We start from the raw sequence: 21,998 nt of genomic DNA on the forward strand, positions 1-21,998 counted from the left end.
ACAAGGAGTGAAGTTGCATCTTCTTTTCCTCACAGATGACAGTTCGGGTTCATTCTCTCCTGTTGCGTGGTAAGTGTGGTCCATTCGCAAACTTTATAACTAAAAAAACTTTTCACTACTCTCTATCGACAAACTACTAACACTCTCTGCTGTTTCCTCCTCCTTCTTCCTTCCTTCCGCTGTCTTCGTTGGTTCATTTATACACGCGAAACGCGTTCTCTGGCTGGCTGGATTGTCCGCTCAGTCTGCCGTACATACATGGTGGCGCAAGATGGCGACCTCTCTAAAGCAAGGCCCTTGCTATATATATATATATATATATATATATATATATATATAAAGCATAATTATAAGGCTACGAAAACCAAACAAATTTTATTTTATAGCGATTATACACTTGTATAAACATATTAATAGGTAGAATATTCAGATTCAGATTCAGACTGACAATAAACCATGCCAAATATTACACACTGGCCCTTTAAATTAAATGATGAATGACAATAATAGTTTAATGCAGAATGATTACAATGATGCTACATAGAAATGCTGTAAAACAGAATTTCTCACAGGACTGACAGTCAAACTAACAGATGAATCACTAGGATTAATCTTTAGCCTGGTTGTTAGCCTGCTCTGGAGCAGAATCTCCATAAAAATCTCCATAGTAACTTGACCAGGTTTAATTTGAGCTGCTTTCATGCAACTGAGTTAAGGCTAAATTCAGCCAGAATAACTGGAAAATCCCAGCTTAATCCCTTATCTTAGTTTTGTGCAATACCCCTCTGGTGCAAAGACTGGATTTCACAACATGAAAACAAAATAAACAACATGAGTGCCATCTGAGTTTTCATTCAACTTTTACTTTTTTTATTCTATTTTCAGCAACATGAGTAAAACCCTAAGAAAAATTTGAGCCCTCTTGTGATGTTTTTGTTTTATTCTGTGTGTTCTCCCTTCCCCCTTCCCTTTCTGTTTCTGTTCCTGCCAGGCTTGTGTGTGGCAGGGGGCGTGGCTGGCTCTTTCCACTGCAGCTGATGAGGTGCACCTGTTTCCACTCAGCTCATTAACCTGCCTGCATATACCTGGTCTTCACTCCACTACTGTGCTAGATAATTCCGTCTGTGTTGGTATGCCAAGTGTACGCTTTTCTGGTGTTGCTTCTGCGTAGTGATGGTGAAATCGAAGCTTCATGATGCAGTGAACCACATTGTCACAAGAGTCAGAGATTTATCACAGCTACCAAAATGAGATTTTTTCTTCATCATGAGTATGAATATTGACTCATTTTACTCGGATGATACTTCGGGACAGTATTCGTCTCAACGCTATTCATTATTCCAAAGTACAATAGATTCATCACCAAATACACAGCGAACCTATTTCTACCTTTGTCTCTCTGTTTCTTTTTAGCCTCTGCCTGGCAATGGCAAGTAGAGATGCTGATGAAACAGCAGTCAAAAAACCTTCCTATTCACTTTAACTCCAGAACATTCCGCTCATTCAGCCGGTGGATTATCCCACCCAGGAGCAGAACTGAATGATTCAGACGCTCTTTTGTGTGTAGCTTAAGCCAAACAGCGGTTTGGCTACATCCAGCTCTGAACGGACTTATCTTGCATCTGTCCAATATGACACTTTATCTGCCACCTGTCACTTTATTTCATTCAACACTTTGTCTGCCATTTTTTAGTCATTTTATTCATCTGGTGTAGCAATTTTATTTTATCTTTTATTTATCTATTATTATCTTTAATTTTTTAAATTTTATTTTTTCTCTTTAATCTTATTCTATTTAATTTTTTATTTGATTTTGTCTTGTGCTGCTGTGATACTTGAATTCCCCCCCTGGGGGATCAATAAAGTATATCTTATCTTATCTTAGAACATTCTGGTGACATCTCTGTAAGTATTTGAAGCTCATTTATTCATTATGAATAAAAGTGTTGTTTGTCCTTAAAAATTCTAGTGCTTGCTGAATTTGTGGTACCACCAAATATTCAATCAGATAGGAAAAGCTATTTTTCTGCTGTTTCCTTATTACAGCCAATTAGCTTAATCTAACACAGTATGGATATATTGACCGAATTTGTTGCCACCTGCATAGTTAACTACTCTCTAATTTTCTTTCTGCTTAACTTCCTCTTCTATTCCTGTCTGTCTCTGTTGTGTCTGTTCATAGGAAACATGGAGTGCCAGTTTGATGGGAAGAGACTACTACATAGATTCCCTGATAGATGTGGAGTCACATTATCTTTGCCCCCCAGTGGAGTTCTCCATTGCAGGTCTGATGACTTTATCACACCACACCACACACCATAACTGGTGTAGATACCCTGAAGCACAACTGAAAAAAGAGCATGGTGATGAAGAGGTACTTAGTTTGTGTGATACACTAAAACTGGAGAGACGACTTCAGGCATTTTAAGGGCATCCTGGCCAAGTAACTCCATTGCACCACACGCTACAGTAAGTGTACATATTCAGTTATTTTTATCCTTATAATTGAAATGGTTGTCCATTAATAAACAAATTTATATTGGGAACATCAGCAATATCTACTTGTTTTTTTAATTCACTGTTGAAATTCAGAATATAAGAATGATTTGCTGACACTAGCCAATATACACGTCAATATGTAAATAAGGGAAGTACTGGGAATTTCTTTTCCACTTAAAGCCACAGTTTAGTTTAGTTTAGTTTAGTTTAGTTTATTTATTTATTTTTTTCAGATGTTGAGCAAAGAAAATAGAATACATTCAAATAGAATACATTCATTGAAAATATAAATGAAAAGAGAAAAGATAGAAATAAAAAAAATGCAAAAGGAAATACAAATCCTATCATGACGCCCTTTTTAGAAAACTCTACAATTTTTGTATTTTTTTTTAATAATTTTTGAGTCCATATGTCCGAAAAAGGGGGATAGAGAGAAGCACTAAGCTTGTCGTGCCCTACCCCTAGTTTATACCCCTGACCAGTTAATATTTAAAGTTAAATAAGCAGCATACTGACTTTAGATTTGAGCTTAGGTGGCAAAGAACATTAGTAATGCATCTATATAGATGCTTTAATATGATACATAACAATATCAAATTCTACAGTTTGGTGTATGCAGTGTAGCATGATATGGCATAGTAATTAATTAGATCATTTCCCCTTCTGCTTCATCTCTGTACCTGTTAAGAATTGATTGTTTAAGTCTGTTTTTGAACTGAATGATGTTTTTGCTCTGTTTCAGTTCTTCCTGTAGCCCATTCCATAAGGAGATACTCATTATTTTAAGGGTTGTATGCATTACAGGTTTTTTAAAGTTCAATGGTCCCCTGAGGTTGTACCCCCCCTCCTGTTCCATAAATTTATTTTGTACATTACCAGGTAGTTGATTGTATCTTGCTTTGTACATAACTTGCAAAACTTTAAACATAACCAAATCAGTGAACTTCAAAATATGTGATTCCAGAAACAATCTGTGTGTATGGTCCAGATACCCTGTGTTGTGTATCACCCGTAGGAATTTCTCCCATCTAACGATGAAATCATATATTGCATTCAAACGGATAGCGCACTCTAGCGCCTCACTGTTTCAAACGCGTATTGCAACGATAGCTGCTGTGTACCAAAAAGCTATGATAACATTGCTGAAACCATGTCATCCGATACTTCATGGAGTATTCATTCAGGCTCCTACACAGACACACACGACACAAGTTGACAAACCCCCTCCTCACCATGCTGGCTGTGTTTACAACGTAGGACTGTTGGGGCAGGTGTAAATCGAAACAAAGCAATCACATCTTGTCTGACGGAGTATTTAAAGGGTTTTTTTGGGGGGAGTTTTTCCTTATCTGCTGCGAGGGTCCTAAGGACAGAGGGATGTCGTATGCTGTAAAGCCCTGTGAGGCAAGTTGTGATTTGTGATATTGGGCTTTATAAATTTGATTGATTGATTGTCTTTTGAAAACTGACAAGTGGCTCAACCACACACACCTCATCCCTCTCCTGGCATCACTGCACCGCTGACCAGCGCTGGGGTAGCCTTTCCCAGGAAGACAGAGCTACTGAAGGAGAAAGATAATGAAATCACGGCTAACAGCTAACAACGGCGCTAACAGCGCTAACAGCGCTAACAGCTAACAGTTAACAGTTAACAGTGGCACTAACAGCGCTAACAGCTAACAGCGGTGCTGTTAGCTGTTAGCGCTGTTAGCTGTTAGCGTAACAGAGCTGTTAGCGCTGTTACACATCAGTCAGTTTATTACAGTAGCTAATGTATTACAGGTGTGTCTTGTCTGTGACAGGGGCCAAGGAACAAACGGTAATTGGAAATTGGGAAACAAACTGTGGATGTACTTCAAGTGCTTCCAAAAAGATGCACCTGAAGCGGGTTTTCATCATTCCAAAGGCACGCTCAATGACTGAGCGACCCTTGGAATGATGATAACTGAACCATTGTTCTGCCATGCCCATGGGTGCAGATCTGATGACAAGTTTGGGGGGGACACAATCAGTTGTGATTTTTTTTTAATTGCATGCGTGCAAATCATGCCCACAGAGCGCTTGAGATTGCCGGCATATTTCACGATTTCATAGAGGCTCATCACCATCACCAAGTCATTCAAAAAGCACTACAAAGAGAATCATATGCTTACCTTTACTGTTTATTTCTCTTAAACAGCCAGTAGTACATGGAGCCAGCCATCACCTCCTTCTCACTGCTTCGCTGTTAGTTAATGCTACTTCTAGTTTCAAGGTCTCAGGCATGTTATGTCCACTCACGTTCTCATCTCTCGCCTCTCACGGATTCTCATTTCTCCTCATCATCTTCCCTTTCTCCCAGTATATAGGACTACTGTATACATTTGTTCAATTTCAATCATTTAAGTTATTTAGAATTGGGGGGGACAATTTGTGTTTTTCAGAATTTGGGGGGGCCATGTCCCGCCCCCCCCCCCCCCCCCCGGATCTGCACCCATGGCCATGCCTCTCACTGGCCTCTTTTATGGTGTGATAAGGGCCAGGGGTTCCTATAGACATGGGTAACTTTCATCTGCTAGGATGAAATACCCAGGTGGAGGGTATTTCAATGAAACGACCTTGGTGGTTACAGACTGCTTGGAGCAGTATTGACGGAAAGAGCTTCCTGTTTTGGTAGTCGTGACCATCAGGGCCCCCAGGACATTTAATACTGATGTGGTAGCTGTCCATTGCCCCTGCTGCCTCAGCAAAGGCACGGTACCGAGCCAACGTGGCGAATCCATCCCCGACTGCCTGGACCTCTTCCTGTGTGCGGGGTAGGTAAACAAATTGGGGCAGGACAGCCACCAACTTATCTGCCATCCTGTGGATGATCCTATGAACTGCTGGGAGTGGCATGTCAAAGACCATGGAGACCACCCTGTAGGCAGAGCCAGTGGCCAGCCAGAACAGGAACACCAGCATCTCCAAAGCTGGGCCCCATCCATGCTGCTGCTCTGTCCTCAAGGCCACCAGGAGCTGCTCTATGGCCTCCCTGCCCAGCCAGAAGTCAGGGTGGGTGTCCTCACCCCCAAAATTTGACTTTCATCTATTACTTATTACTAGTCATTGTATCATTTGTTTAATTTGTGTGTTTACATATATTATTTGATATTTTACAACTAAACATTTTACAGATGCCACTTCAAGCCTATTGTCATTTCAGTGTGCCATTTTCTCTTGCTGTTTATTACATTAGGTTATTATATAGTGGCGTTTAGGTATGTCTTTCACTTGCTAATCACACATTGTGAGGTCATAAGCTCAGCATTTTGTGTGAACGCTGGGAGCTACCAACTGAGGAGCTACCATAGGCTGTATGCAGTCAACTGCAAGCTACAGTTAGGTGACTCTCTAACCTTGATGGGGAAATATTATTTTTTCAATTGGTATGATAACTTGGAACGTGACCTTTCACGGACTGATTATGGGCGCTTGACATAATTTATTAACACGGGGGAACTAACCTTTGACTATTAGTGTACCTGTTTACCCTCAATTTTTTTTACCTACCTCTCCACTTAGTTGGCAAAGACTCCAACAGTACACTCTCCTTCTCCTCTGTGCTGACTCACGTCGATATCTCCACACATTTTCATCCTCCATTCCAACAAAACTGTTGTAGAGGGCAACTGCTACTGTAGCATCCATCGTCTTCCACATATGTTTGGACGTGTGTGAAATTGTCTGTTGGGAGTGGGGCCTCCTCAATGACACACAGCTGCGCACTCGTAAGACTATTCCAATGTGTGTTCACCAAATGCTAGGGAGGACTCCTGCCTTGCCAGGATCCTTCCTTTGGAGGACGGGTCAAGGATTCTTGACTTTGAGTAACACCCACACACTAAATACTGTGGTGAGGGGAAGGCTAACGAGACACAGGTGAGGCTAATCAGGACGGGACAGATAATCAGACACAGATGAAGTTATCAAAAGGGAGGTAAAAGACAAACAGCAGGAAGTGATCTGAAATGAGAGGAGAGTGAGTTCCAAAGTAAAACAAGAAACAGCATGAATGATTGAAATAAAAAACATAACCTTAACATAAACTTGAGCTGTAATATATGGTACCAGTTTGCCGTAGCTAACTTGTTTGTCGAGTGTTTGGTCTGTGACAGAATAGGTCAAATGGAAAAAGTTCCAATACTAACAAGCTGAGAGGGGCCGTGTCGGCACACGACAAACTCTCCTTTTGATTTTAGGAGCAGTTACTATATCAACTGTCACAACAGATCAGGAACACATCCCAGTAACTGCAACTGATTAGAACGAGTTGCACAATTCCTGGAAAAAACATCGCAGTTCCTACCAATATCCAGCACCTTTGCACAGCCATTAAAGAGAAGTGGGCCAACGGGCCACAATCAACATCTTCATCAGCTTTGGATGAAGAGACTGTTGAGAAGCTTGAGGTCAGTGCTCCTTCCAGTGTAGAGCTGTAACCCATCATACATTCCTTCAGTGTCAAACTAAAACAGAGGTGAGATGACCAGTTCTGCGGTTACCTCACAAAAGCAAAGCTGCAACGTATCTCTCCAGTCGATGCAGACAAGGCAAGAAAGAGTTCACTGCATTCATCAACACTGCCCTCAAGTATGTTGAGAAATGGTTCAACTTCTCTGAAAACATTTGGCTTCACTGTCTTCTTTCTCTGTATTGTCAGGACAATCTCACCTTCAATGACCTGGAAAAGATTTGTGAGAAGTTTTACCTCATGGCCAAGGCGAACACTAAAGACCTCTATGATGAGTACACCACACTGAACATCGCACTGGAGAAGCTCCATTGGGAGGATCAGTGGAACAAAAACATGGTGGCAGCCAACTGGAAAGGCTGTATTTCATGTAAGTGATCTGCCAAATATACTCACCATATGCTCTCCAAAAATGTACACATGGAAGAAAAAATTGAGAGGTGGGGGGTTAAGTTCACATAAATTAAGAACGACTTTGTTTCTTTGCATTTCCCTTACTCTGGAACAGGTTGATCTTTTGTTGTTCTGGTCTGATCAGTTTGACAGATAATAATTAAAAAAGTTTCTTCATTTATTTTTTTTACTAATAAATCTTTAATTTAATCATCCACCATAGTGATCTTTTTGGTCATTTGCTATTTCCGAGATAATCAATGAGTTCTTGCAGGGTGTGCGGAGGGTCTAATAAAATAGTGCTGGGTATCATTTAAAACATTTTTTAAAACCAGTACCAACACCAGTACCCTTATAGCGATGCTAATACCAATAGAGTACTTCATTTGATGCCTTTTTTCTACTTCACTTGATGTGAATAGATTCATGTGAATAGAAGCATCCAGCTGCATAAAATGCCACCAGATGCCACAGTCATGTAGTGTAGCATCTTAGGACGCTGAACTACCAACTGTCAAATAAACCATGCACAATTTTGTGTTTTACAACTTTTTGTTGTAGCTGCTGCTGTAGTGAACCAATCACACGTCGTGTCAAATTGAAGAGTGCTTGCCGTGATTAGCTGCGAGACACACCATGAAAATAGTCATGTTTTTCTAGATTTCGGTACAAAAAAAGGATTGCATTCAGATATTGTTGGCACTGTGTTATTTCAGTCAATACCTTAAAGATATCGAGCACAGATACCCAGCCCAACTTAAAATGAATAAAAAGATGAATGAATCAATTTTGCTCAAATTAAGACTATTGAAAAGAATTAAAAAGTCTTAAAGGTAAATTTTCTGAGGTAATACATTTTGTAGCTTGTTTCTAACATGTATATTTGTCCAAAGAGGTATATGCTATGCTTTGCATGAATTTTTGAATTTCATTGTGTTGGCAAATAGTGGGATTCTGTGTAGTTTATTTAAGAAAGCTTGACATCATCGACATCATCTGACTTAACAGCATCACCTTGTGTGCACTCACTAACCTGCTGACTGACTGACTGTTGCTTGATAAAGTTATGAGAAGGTGGCTTTACGCCCGCATGTTACTAACTAATGAGCTAATGGATTTATAACACTACACTTTCTTCCTGATTCTGTTTTAGATATTTCAGTCACTGTGGAGCTGGGCGCACATGCACAAGGCTTGTTTCCACTCTCACAGTGCACCATAAATTTATAGAAACACCCCGAAATCTGTCTGCATCATTGTTATTTCTGCCCAATTCATCACTTATTAGACTTGTCAATAAGAAATACGACCAAGAAGAAATGTAATTTTACAGGCTGTCTTCAGTCATCAGTGAGGTTCTTCAGCAGAACAGCTGTTACTATGCGTGTCCATTATGCACGGCTGTGGCTATACAAAGTGCCTGTACTACTAATTCATCACATGCACCAGTAAATCATCATCATTATAAAATGTCAGATAATCAACGAGTAATTTAGAGCACTCACATTGCAACAGACTTTAAAAATTGCTTTACAGTTTCAGGTAAAATCAAAAGATCATAAACAGGGAGATAATTACTCGAAGGTAAGTTAAAGGAATGATAATAAGATTAATCACACAGAGGGTAAATAATTAATTAGACTAGCCTAATTAAGTTTATTAATAATCCTTCAAGTAACAGCCAGAGATACTGGCAAACAAGGTTTAACTCTAAGGCTACATCTCTCACCGTATGTTTCATGCCCACCTTGTTTTTCACCCACAGCTATCTAAGCTTTAACCACGTCTACACTGGTCTGAAGTCGGACTCTGTGTGTGGTTCGCATATTCCCACTGCAAGTTCTCTTTATTAGTTAGCAGCTTATTTGGGCTATGGCATAGCCTATGCATGTTTTTGTGCATGCTTTAAATATCCAGGTCCCTGATTTTTATTTCACCTTTATGTGCATATGCCATGATGGATATTTGTGAAGAGGGAGCTCCTACATGACGTCACCCCTCTGAAGCTTGCCAAAGTTTGATTTATGACTTTTTTATGGTTCTACATATGAAATTCTTTCTGTTCCTTTAATTGTCCCATACCATGAACATAAAAGACAATATCTTAAAGAATCAATATAGACCTATAGCAGTCTAACAACAAAGTGTGTGTGTGTGTGTGTGTGTGTGTGTTTCATAGGGAACAGAATATATATATATATATATATATATATATATATATATATTCTGTTCCCTATGAAACACACACACACACACACACACATATATATACACACACACACATATATATATATATATATATATATATATACTGTTTCTTTAAACAAAAATATGTAACAGTGGCTATTGAAATTTGGATTCAGATATCTGATATGTTTTCAGCAAACAGATTCAAACATTAATTATCAGCAGGCCACTGCTGCTGTCCAGTGTGTTTCCATGGATATTCAAACCCACAACACGTCCGTGCAGAAACAATCAGAACCTACTATCAGTGGCAGCAGCATTGCAAAGAGCTGGGTCAAATTATTACCCTTTCCATGTGCAAAATGACACAAATCTAATGGTACGCATGCATGTACAGCATGAATGCGACAGTCTCATATTCACAGATGAAAAGATTAATATAATACCTGAAAGCCTGTTAATTCAAGGTTTTCATGTACTGAAATGTAACACTCACTTTTTTTGTTATATATTTCATTTAAAGATAGTTCAGTACATTAAGAACAGTTTCTCTTTTCTTACAAAAATCTTTTTCTTCCATTTTCCCCTCTAAAAACCCCACCAAGATCGTTTTAAAAATAGGCTATGAATCTAAAGGGTGTCTTTCTGATCTAAAGATTGTCCTCAATAGTAACAGACAAACGTGAAGAAGAAAAGACAACAACATCAGAAAAGACAAAGATATATGTTGATAACATCTTGCTTTGTAGTATATCACAGAAAACAAATACATTATGTCCTGTGTTGGAAATACTAATTAAGGTAGAAGTGATTATAAAATGATGCCTGACAGGCACAAACAACTAATAAGTTGGAGTTGGAATATATGGAAAAAATTAAAAATCAAATGTATCCTCAACTTTTGAACCATATATTGTACAGAGACAAATAAACCATCTTTTTTGCATAGATTAAGCATGAGAAATCAATTAAAATGGTTATTTTAATGATTTAAAATGTATATCTATGCATAATTGGCTTTTCTTGCTCAATTGCTCTTCTTTCATCCTTAAACTACCCGGATGTCTGTCACAGTAAATTGAATTTGAATTGTGAGAACTGAATGTGAAGATATATAGAAATAAATTCAATTTCAAATTATACTATTCAGATTCAGTTTTTCAATGCAATGATTCAAATTAACAATACAATTTCAAATTATGTAATTCAAATTCAGTTTTTCAATGCAATTATTCAAGTTTAGAAATTCAAATTCAAATATAAATGATTCAAATTCTGTTTCTGGTGGCACATATTTCAGCCCATAGAAATGCTATTTGGACTAAATACATAAAAACTACTTCAGTCATCAAGAGAACACCATAATCAATTTGTAAAATAAAAAATTACATTAAAAAATTGGTTCATTTATATATGTATGATGTAGGATTCAAGAGTTATGGTTATCCCTCATTTTGACCTGTCTATCACAAATGTGGGAGTATACATAGCTCTAACAGTCTACTAGACTTTATTTTTTTAGTTACCGCAACATGTAACCAGTCAAATGAAAGCTTAGAGTGCTGGGCAGTTTTCTATAGCTATTAAAAACCTGATGTTTCTCACCAAATACCGACAAATTGGGAAGATTTCCTATAGGTCATAGCTTTTTTCATATTTTTTCTGCTAAATTTTGCAAAGAAAAGCCAATTACGCATAGACATACATTATAAATAATTAAAATAACCATTTTAATTGATTCCTCATGCTTAATCTATGCAAAAAAGATGGTTTATTTGTCTCTGTACAATATATGGTTCAAAAGTTGTGGATACATTTGATTTTTAAAAACACACGAGGAAAATGGTTACTAAGAATGTCTTAGTTAGCCATGAGGTTTATTTACCACATGGTTGAACAACGATCTGGCAGTGAGTGGTTGGAGAGTCAAAGTAGAAATACTGCATGTTGAGCTGATGAGGCAGGTGAGTATGATGAGCAGGAAACCAGCCGGGAATCAGGGAGAAAAGTGTGGGGCAGACAGGAACACAGGGAGAAGGAAACGCAAGGAAACACTAGGAAACACAAGTTATGGCAATGCCGTAACAGAAACCGTATACATCTTACATTGCAGACTTAAACTCATCTGTTCAGACTGCACTCCGGCTCAAAATAGAATAAAATACACTCTCTATCTCTTATCCCTTCAGCCCAGTTGCCAAAAGACAATCTTGGCATTGTGTGTTTCTTTAAACCAAGAATAGATTACATTTGTACATTTTATATTTAGCAACCTTTCTAAAGTGACTTGGTTCATGAGCTGACTTTGTCATCAAGAGGTGGGGAAATGGTGGATAGTGCGACACCTCTGCAAGATGCCTGCTAAGCTGCAGACCACTGTTTGGGACCAACAAACAACAAACAGGTTGTATTTTAGCAAATCATTTTTTTTTCAGCAGCTTGTTAACTCCAAAATGTAGCGCACGGGTATAGTGCCATGAAAAGCAGGTATTTTAAGCCAAACATGAACTTTTCCAAACCAAGTGGTTGTTTTGCTTGAACATCACCACACATTAACCACAGCGTTGCTGAAAGTTTCCATGTATCTGCCACATAATAACATACAAATGTGTGGTTTGCAGAAATGTACAATGCCAACAGTTTTTCTGGCGATTGGGTTGATTTCTTGCACTTCACCATAGTAACCCACATTTTGCACAAATATTGCAAAGACATTGCAGTCCTGACCTTATCAGTAATATGTGGAGTTTAATCATATTGGGTCATGTGGTAATCATATTTAATCATGGGGACATTTTATTGATTGAACATGGTATAAAGTAGGGTTCACAAGTTGTTAAAGTACAAAAAGCTGACATTTTGATTAAAAAAAAAATCTGATGACCCTTTAAGAGACAGTGTTCCTCAATTTAATGGTAAAAATCCTCAAGCCAGGAAGTTCCAACAAAATACGATCACACCATGTATAAACCTTTATATCACTTTGTTAGAACAGACTTTGTGGAACACCAATAATTGCAGTTAATGAACACGGTTTTATCAAATCAAAGAATACTGGACAAAGTTTTAAAGACGGACTTGTAATATATCTTCTGTTGTGGACAAGATGAAAACATATTTGCAAGACAAGTTATGGTCTCTGTCACATTTGTCATCCATAGACCTTTTTCACAACGGACGTTTTGATTTGTCACAGCAGGAAAAACACAGGCGTTACTAATGACATTAATGATGGCTCTGGCCTTTTCAAGTGTCCCAATAAGCCATGACAGCATGACAGTGAGCGAGCATGAAGGATACCAGGAACTTTACACCTGTGCTTTTCCTACTGACACGTCAAAATGTGATCTGTGAAAAAGGCCTGTAGAGGAGAATATTTTACCCTGTGTAAAGTCTGCACATGTATTGCACACCCACACAGACAATTTCACATATTTTGGATAGTTAAAGCTCTTCTCAGGTCTGTGTGGGAGTGTAAAGACTGTTTGATTTACATCTCCGTCTCTCTCTTGTTAGCTTTGTTGCAGTAGTGTTGCCCACCTGCAACCTGAGCAGAGGTCTAACCAGCCAAAATAACTGAAAGCACGCATAGGGGTGTGCAGGGCCTTTAAACTGCAGAAGACTTGAGTGAGCGCAGATAGTCACAGTGCTGATTCTTTTAATTGCCCTGTCTCACCACTCTGTGGCATCACTTCTTTATTTCCTAGCCTTAAGATATTTAGCAACCAGATACATATCAAGAATCATTACACTTTCATGTACTTGTGACATCAAGTAGTTCTGGACAGTGAGCTATGGAAAGTAAAAGCAAGACATTTTACAGCTAGAGTGGAGTTAAACAGAAAAATTAGGAAATAAGGTTGTGATACCTTAATGTTACATCCTTAACGTACAGTTAGGTAATTAATGTAAAGTTACAGAGGTAAAGTTTAGGCAAGCAAACTTACAAAGTTGGTCAAGTGATCACAGCCTTTCAGAATGAGTGGGATGCATTACTTTTTGTTGGAAAAATACGTTTTATAAGAATAGCCTGTTTGTTTTTCATGTGAAATTCTTAATAGGAAAAGTGGATAGAAATAATTACATGATTTTGATATATAGTCTTTATATATAGCATAGCCTTGTATGTATGAAGTCAGAGCCTGTTGAGAGCTCAGTGTAGCATCGAAACATACTGTATACCAATTTTAAAGAGAAGAAAGAAGCCACTGATTGTTAGTGTATTGAAATGGCAGCCCATTCATCAGAGGAAAATGTCAGCATTGCAGAATTCTGTAGACAAAAAAACCCCAATTTCGACATTTCATAAGTTATCATATCAAAATTTCTCCTGTTATGTAGACCTGACTTGTCATCAGGAAGTGGAGCAAATGGTGGATGGCATGAAACCTAAGCAATATGGCTGCAATGCTACAGACCACCATTCAAGACCAACAAACAATCTCCTTGTAGAACATATTTCGCTGGAGAAAATATCTGCTAGCCACAGAAACCAATTAACATACTTTACAGAAAAATGGTCACCATTTATTCACTCACTAAACATGTCTGTATAGTGCCACTCAGCCTGTGAGCATATGCCACCTGTACATATAAATATTACAACTCAAGAAAGACTGTTGTGTTTCTGTTAATGATGTAACCCCTAATCCCTTTATCTCTCTCACCACAATATACCACAGCGGTTCATCAGAACTCAAGGTCTTAAGCATGTGTTAGGTGCACCTTCTCCCCCTTGAATCCGGGCCTGCTCCCTGGCTCTGTGGGGGATTGCGGGGCCGGGCAGTTTCCCTTGGGAGCGGGTGCGTCTGGACTGCTCGCCCTGTGTGCCTGGGGGTGGCGGGGTCTCCTCGTGCTCCCTGGGCCTGGGGCGGCATGGCCGGTCCCCCCTGGGGGGCTGTTTCCGCCCCTGGTGGTACGGGGTAGGTGGGCTCCCTCCCCCCTCTCCCCGTCCCTCCCCGTCCCTCCCGGCTCCTCTCTCCCGCCCTCGGGCGGGCCCGGGGTCCTCCCCTGGGCTGGGGGGCCTGGTGTGGGGGCTGGGTGCTGCCCGCGGGGGGTGTTCTGGTGCTGTGCAGTGTGGGCCTGCCCGTTTGTGTGCGGCCGGCGGTGGGGGGCGGGTCGGATGGGCTGGGGGTCCGGCTTTGGGTCTGTGGCGGTCTGGGGGGGTACTGGCGGGGTTGCGGGTTGGCCTGTGCTCCTGCGCGTCGGGGTTCGGGGGGGGCTGGGTGGGGCCTGTCGTCCGTGCGCCCTGGTGGCGCGCCTCGTCCTTCTGCTGGGGGTCGATTTGCTGCGGGCGGTGTGGCCCAGGTCGGGACCATTGCGGGGGCCTGACGCTGCAGTTGCTTGGGGGGCGGGGTTGGGTGGTGGCCCGTTGGGTTTCCTTCGGGCCCGCCTGGCCTGCTGTCCATGGGCGCTGGGGGCCTCGCGGCGCCGGGGTCTGGTTGGCGCCACCTTCTAGCCCCTCCCATCCATGCCTCCAGCCCTCGGGCTGGGCCTACACTGGCCTGGCCTCCTAAACCACATTTAGTTCACCCACCACACATTCCACAGTTTTAATGCACCACATACACTCACTCTTCGAGGTGCAGACCACTGATGGATTGGGGGGCTTCATGATGGGGCAGGCTATGGGACAGTGGTGTCCGGTAGCCCTCCATGCTGCCCCCCGGCCCATCCTTATCTGTTCTCTGGTCCGCGTCGGGTGGTGGGTGGGCGGGCCCTCCTGCCCCGCCTGTCTGGGGTGTGTCTTTGGCTCTCTGGGGGTGCCGGCCATTGCTGCCCCGGGTCCTTGGGCCTGCGTGGTGTCCTGCGGCCTCTGCGGCTCCCTGGTCTTGGGGTCTGGGCGCTCCTGTGGTCTTGGGGTGCCATACCGCCCCCCTTCCCCCGCAGGGCTGGCCCTGGACCCTGGTGATGGTTTTCATAAACACATTGGGAGGGTTCAAATACACGCATGCATGTTCGATACTTCAGCTCCGTGACGCATCGCAAAGAACCGATGGGATCACTCCAAAGGGGCCCACTTGCTTCTCAAACCTACCACACCGCGCTGGCAACTCTTCTCTACAATCGGGCTTTCCCCCTCCACCAAGACTCTCACATCTTTGGTGTTCAGTATAGACTTCTCTTTTGTTTTTGTTTTTCAGTACAGTATAGTAGACATGTATATGTTTATTTTTGATAATCTGCATGGAGCACAACCACCTCAAGGCCACAATACATCAGCTACACTGCCTGTTTCTCCCGTTTTTTTTGTTGTTGTTTGTTTGTTTATTTGTTTGTTTGTTTTTCCTCCTTCTTCTCCGCATGCACTGTCACTATATAACTCAGGACTTAAGCACCTGCCCCCTCCCCCTTGCTTGTTTCCTTACTTTCCCCTTGACACACTTTGGTGTATCACGGCCCTCTCTGGCTCATATTAGGAAGTTTTTCCAATAAAGGCTGTTAGGCTAGTCTCCAGGGAGGGTGGGTGACGGTCACAACCACGCATTATGGGTATAAAATACTTGACTGCAAGATTAACAGTGCATCAATCTTCACAAGAAGCTTACACCCTTTTGTGGCGCTAAGCTATGAAGACCAATGCAGACAAGTACAGAAAAGAAAAAAAAAAAAAAAGACCAACAAACAATAAAAATTGGTGTTTTTTAGTGAAAAAGTGCTTTAAATGATCACAAAACAGGGTGTCGGTGGTTTAGTGGATAGAGCAGGCGCCCCATGTACAAGGCCGTTGCTGCAGCAGTCTGGGTTCGACTCGAGCCTGTGGCCGTTTGCTGCATGTCATTCCCTCTCTCTCCCCCATTCACACTTGACTTCCCTATCAATTAAAGGCAAAAACTGCCCAGAAAAATATCTTAGAAAAAAAAATTGATCGCAAAACTAGAAAGGCACTTTGCAAATACATGTCTGCCTACCATTTACCCTTACCTTCCACATCTCTACAAATAGAGCAGAGTGCTCCTGCATTGGCACAGAATGTTGGCCCTGGAGATGCAGAGAGATGCAGAATGTAGACAGAATTCCTACGAGGCTACACTCTTAGAAATAGAAGTGCTAAGTAGAACCATATAAGGTTCTTCGGCTTGTCCTCATAGGAGAACCCTTTTTTGGTGCCTGGTAGAACCGTTTGTAAAGGTTCCACCCTTTTGGAGGGTTCCATCTAGAACTCAACATAAAGGGTTATACCTACAGTAGAACCATCTGTGAGAGGTTCCACAAAGAACCCTTACTGGGGGTTCCATCCAGAATCTTCACCCACCTACCCCCAACACACTACAGTGTTTGTTCAATAACAGTACACAATTAACTATTGTATGGCATGAAATGATGGAAAAGACCTTGGCAGAACACAAGTAAAATGAATTGATTAAGGGGATTACAAACATCTACACACTTGAACATGGATAAACCTGGGTAATTTGAATATTTGCATTGAGATCTGCATCACACACTCAGTATTTCTATTATTTTCATCAACATCTTGTGATGTGCAGTCCTGCCCTCCAGGTTATTGTTCTGCACAGACCCAGCACATATCATTCATTATTTTTAAATGAGCTCCTTTTGAACTCTTAAACTTCTATGGACATTTGGCTTGTATGATTTATTAATCTATACAGGCTCTCTTCTCTTTGCTCTCTTCCTCGAGCTCAGGGTTGTGGCTAATTAGCCCCCGGCGGCCTCTCACAGTGAATGTCCTTGATAAAGATTTCATTAGGCTTCCCAGCGTCCTCTGGGCTTCACAGCTGCTCCCCAATCAACACTCACTTGCAGGCATTACCTTCAATCCTTTGCTCTCCAAGACAGGTAAACAGGTCAACGTGGGAGACATAATTAGTGCAGCTGCATCACAGGAGCCAGAGCCGCTGATAGATGCAGTTTGGACATTAGAGTTTAGATAACTCTGCCTTGCTTTGGCACATTACACCAATCCATGAGTTTAGTCCCCTTGGCAGAGCAGATGAATGCAACAACATACAGGTCATATACAACAGTTGTAGCCAGCTCACAAATAAGCAGCCCATTCTTGACCTTGGAAATAGCAGTCTGACAGCAGGTCTCAGTGAAAGTGCCATAGCACTTGCAGGACTTTTTGGCCATTAAAGTTTATTCTTTACTATCAACTCAAGGTCCATTAATAAGCTTTTTAAATAACAAGATTTCCCCAGGGAAAAATCTAAGTAATGGAACTACTGTAACAGTGAATAATATCTGAGACACTCCAGTAGAATCTCACGGTCACACAGTACAGTTAGCTTCTTGTAATGACAGTTTTGATCTACATGACATATTTACTGGATTGATTGATTAATATCAACATCATGGGCAGTTAATGTTTATGTTAATGTTTGTCTAATTAACAAACAAGCATTTACTTGACTTTATCTGGCATGAACTCCCTCAAAACTCCAAGTTTCCTCCCACCTCACTGTTTCGAATGTTTTGAAAATCAACATTCAACCCATTGTGGACCTGACTGCTTTTGGTCTGATGATGATAAGCCTCTGGGGGCAACGGGCAATATTTTGGCAGATCTGGTGTCGGTAGCAGATATCCCCGCCAATAATTTCCCTTCTGTGCATCAGTCATTTCAGCTTATCTCTATAAACAGATATCTGCATATCAATTAAATTGTCGTGAAATCTGCACCCCCCCACCCCCCACCCCCCCAAACACACACCCTTACTTACTTATTCACTAACACATGAGATACGTTTCTTTTTTCTGAATGAAAAACATGGATTAAAATCTTATCAGCAAACTACTGACTAGAAAGAGTATTGATACACATCGTACACATGGGGGCCAACAGGAGTCTGGCATTAACATAAGACTGCTGTAATGTCTTTATTAGATCTTAACCATCAATATTTGCTTCTTTCTCAATTCTCACTCACCTCCATGTCACCAGATTCTGTCCTCCTGCCCTCAACATGTTCTCCCTCTGCTTCTCTCACTCTACTCTGAACACACCAAAGGGACCATGGAAGAAATATCAGTGATATCAGTAAACTATTTACTAGGAAGACTACTGATACACACTATACACATGGGGACCAACGGGAGTCTGCTGTGATGTCATTATTCGGTCTTAACCATTAATACTTGCCCCTCTTTTAGGCTACGCTACTCACCTCTATGTCACCAGCAGATTAAAACACTCTCCCTGTGCTTTCATCCTCCAAATGTTCTCTCTCTCCCTCTGCTTCACTCTCTTTATTCTGAACACACCAAAGCGAACATGGAAGAAATATTATCAGATAACAAGTGGTGTCTCTTGCTCAGATAGGCTACAAACAATTTCTAATCTGAATGACAATAATTCTTATATCAAGAAACACTGACTAATTTTTTGTACTAACGTTACCGTACTGTACAACTAACGTTACTTCTATAATCCGACTGATAGGGTAATGCTTCTCATTTTCTCACTGCTCTTAAAGGGATAGTGCACCCAAAAATGAAAATTCAGCCATTATCTTCTCACCCATATGCCAAGGGAGGCTCAGGTGAAGTTTTAGAGTCCTCACATCCCTTGCGGAGATCCAAGGGGAGAGTGGCTAGCAGCACTACTTCACCTAATGTCGGCTGGGCGCCCCAGATTAAAACGTCCAAAAAACACATAATTGAAACCACAAAAGATCTCCATACTACTCGTCCGTAGTGATCCAAGTGTCCTGAAGTCCCGACATAAAAAGTTGTTTGATGAACTCCCTTCCAGGCGTCGCTCTCCAACGCACTTGAGATCCAGCCGCACCGACCGGCATAGTCACCGTGACTCACAGCCTGGTCACTCTGCCCGTTCCTCACCTCCAAACATATCTGACTGGACAGTCGCTTGTCTAAAGCACGCTCTCAGTCAGCGAAACATCCCTTTCCACCGCTCCGAGAAGGAAGTGAAACTTTTCAAACTGCTCACGGAGTCACAGCCAAACTCCACACGCTCCACTCTCCCTCACCAAGCCTCCAGACAACTTCCGGGTTCCCAGCGTTGCGTCTGCGGCAAAGTCGATGACATCACGACACATCCCTCATCCGAGCAACATCAGCCTTCCACATCAGCCCTCTCTGAGGGCCAGGTCGTATCGAACCCCGTCCAGGCTGTCTTCGAGCAGTCCATTTCTCCAATTTTCCTCAGGTTTCACACAATTCCCATGCACATGCATCCCTCCATCCCCACATCCTTTCTTCTTCTCTTACTTCAGCCGTTCCTGTCCCTCCTTCTTCGGGCATTTCAGCTCCTCCCAGGTCAGTACCAACCACCACAGCTGCACAGACCGCTCCCTTGACCACAATCCAAGGTGGTTATGGCAGCACTAGCCAAAATCCATCACTTCCGCCTACTTCCTCTTTTTACATACCGATCATAAACTTTTTTAACAGACTGGACCCCCGGAAAAAAAGCACTACTCACAAGACTCAGTGACACCATATCCTCCAATTACAATTTCATCCCTGAGATCAATCCACTACTGTTTCAGACTGGTAACGATAACATACATTGGACTGCCCAGTTAGCCGAGATGTTGTTCAGGTACTGGAAACAGCAATTAAACTTATGACGGGAGACAACTGTTCCATTACACCTCCCTCTGACGTATCCAACATCACTAACCTCTCTCTTTCATCCCAACACCCAAACCTCCTACCCGACCGGAACTCAGGAGGGACCTCCATACCTTTCACAGAAGGCTGAAAATAACTGACCACTTCCAGGGGGAACAGGGGTGGGAGCCTGTGCTCTTCAAGGGGCCGTCCCACTGGGAACCACACATTGACACCATCTCACCTACTATATTACAGCTTATCCATAAAAACAACCGCACACTCACACATTGGCACCCCCTTCCACACAGAGCACCCAACATTAGTCATGAACATAAACACATTCTCAGCACACTAGGTAACTGTAAACACACAGTTATCAAACCTGCTGATAAGGGGGGCCAAATCGTCATACAGGATAGAGATAACTACATATTAGAGGCACACAGACAGTTAAATAACGGCACACACTATAAACCATTACAATCCTCATTACAGTCAGAAACACAGACACTGGTAAGGGACATTACAGACACATTATAGAGACAAAAATTCATCAGCGCGAAACAAAAACAATATCTGGACGGTCCCGATGAGCCCAGGCCCCGCCTCTTTTATTTGCTTCCTAAGATCCGCAAGCTCCCTGGAACGTGGACTGTCCCTTCTGTTGTTCCGGTTGGCCGACCCACAGTCAGCAACTGCGGATCAGAAACCTACTCCGTAACAGAATACATAGATCATTTTATCAATCCACTTGTCAAACTTCACCCCAGCTATATCAAGGACACATGAATTTGTTAATAAAATAAAGAACCTTCAGGTATCCAGTCACACTTCTCTTTTTTCCATAGATATAGATTCTCTTTACACCAATATTGAAACTCCACTCAGCCTAGCTGCCATACAAAACATTTTCAATAAACACCCCAACCCATCCAGACCTGACAGGCAAATTTTACAGTTGCCGGAAATCACCCTCACCCGTAATGACTTTATGTTCAACAGCCAACACAATCTCCAACTGTGCGGCTGCGCTATGGGCCATAAATATGCACCTGCAGACATTTATCTGGCCCATTGGGAGGAAACGGCTTTCACCAAACTTTCCATAAAACCTCCTGTATTTCCAGTACCTGGACGACATCTTTGGCCCCTGGGACAACACACCAGAAGAATTCATCACATTCATCAACACACTCAACTCACATAAACCCAAAATAAAACCCAAACACAATCTGCAACCTTTAACGGTCGTATTTTTGGATACATGTGTTTTCTTCTGTGACTCCAGCGACCAGAATAAGGTACTGGCCACAAAAGTTTTTTTCAAGGACACAGACCGCCATTCACTCCTCCATAAATCCAGTTACCTCCCCAGGCACACGTACAGAGGTCTGATAAAATCCCAGCTGATAGGCTTCCACAGGATCGGCACCTAACCGGAACATGTGGAGGAGGCTACAAGCACCGTTTTTAGTGCGCTGAGGCCTAGGGGTTACTTGAAACGCTTCCTCAGGAATGTTAGGGCGGGGGTCTAACTTAAATAGAGAAACACGGACTGGGGAGGCGCTTCGAGGCCCGGCAATTGGTTTTATTCATCTTCCCCCATTTTAACCCTTATGCTAAAACAGGAGTGAACCTGTGGCAGGCCTTATCAATCAATCAATCAATCAATCAATCAATCAATCAAATTTATTTATAAAGCCCAATATCACAAATCACAATTTGCCTCACAGGACTTTACAGCATACAACATCCCTCTGTCCTTTGGACCCTCGCAGCGGATAAGGAAAAACTCCCCAAAAAAACCTCTTTAATAGTGAAAAAACAAAAACAGTAGAAACCTAAGGAAGAGCAACTGAGGAGAGATCCCTCTTCCAGGACG

At 41.8% G+C, this 21,998-nt stretch overlaps 2 protein-coding genes across 3 annotated transcripts in view; one reads left to right on the top strand and one right to left on the bottom strand.

Annotated features, from left to right (window-relative positions):
* LOC125897389 (xaa-Arg dipeptidase-like) overlaps positions 1-21,998 on the top strand; it is a 649,571-nt gene that overhangs the window by 315,277 nt on the left and 312,296 nt on the right. The gene's annotated exons all lie outside the window — the stretch shown is intronic.
* LOC125897604 (proline-rich protein 2-like) lies at positions 14,287-15,039 on the bottom strand. Its single transcript, XM_049590999.1, has one exon. It carries the CDS (start codon positions 15,037-15,039, stop codon positions 14,287-14,289), a length of 753 nt encoding a protein of 250 aa, XP_049446956.1.

The sequence above is a fragment of the Epinephelus fuscoguttatus genome, linkage group LG11, assembly GCF_011397635.1.
Source record: "Epinephelus fuscoguttatus linkage group LG11, E.fuscoguttatus.final_Chr_v1".
NCBI lineage: Eukaryota > Metazoa > Chordata > Actinopteri > Perciformes > Serranidae > Epinephelus > Epinephelus fuscoguttatus.

Excerpts from the sequence above, each read along its gene's own strand:
- LOC125897604 (XM_049590999.1), bottom strand. The coding sequence starts at position 15,039 with ATGGGAGGGGCTAGAAGGTGGCGCCAACCAGACCCCGGCGCCGCGAGG.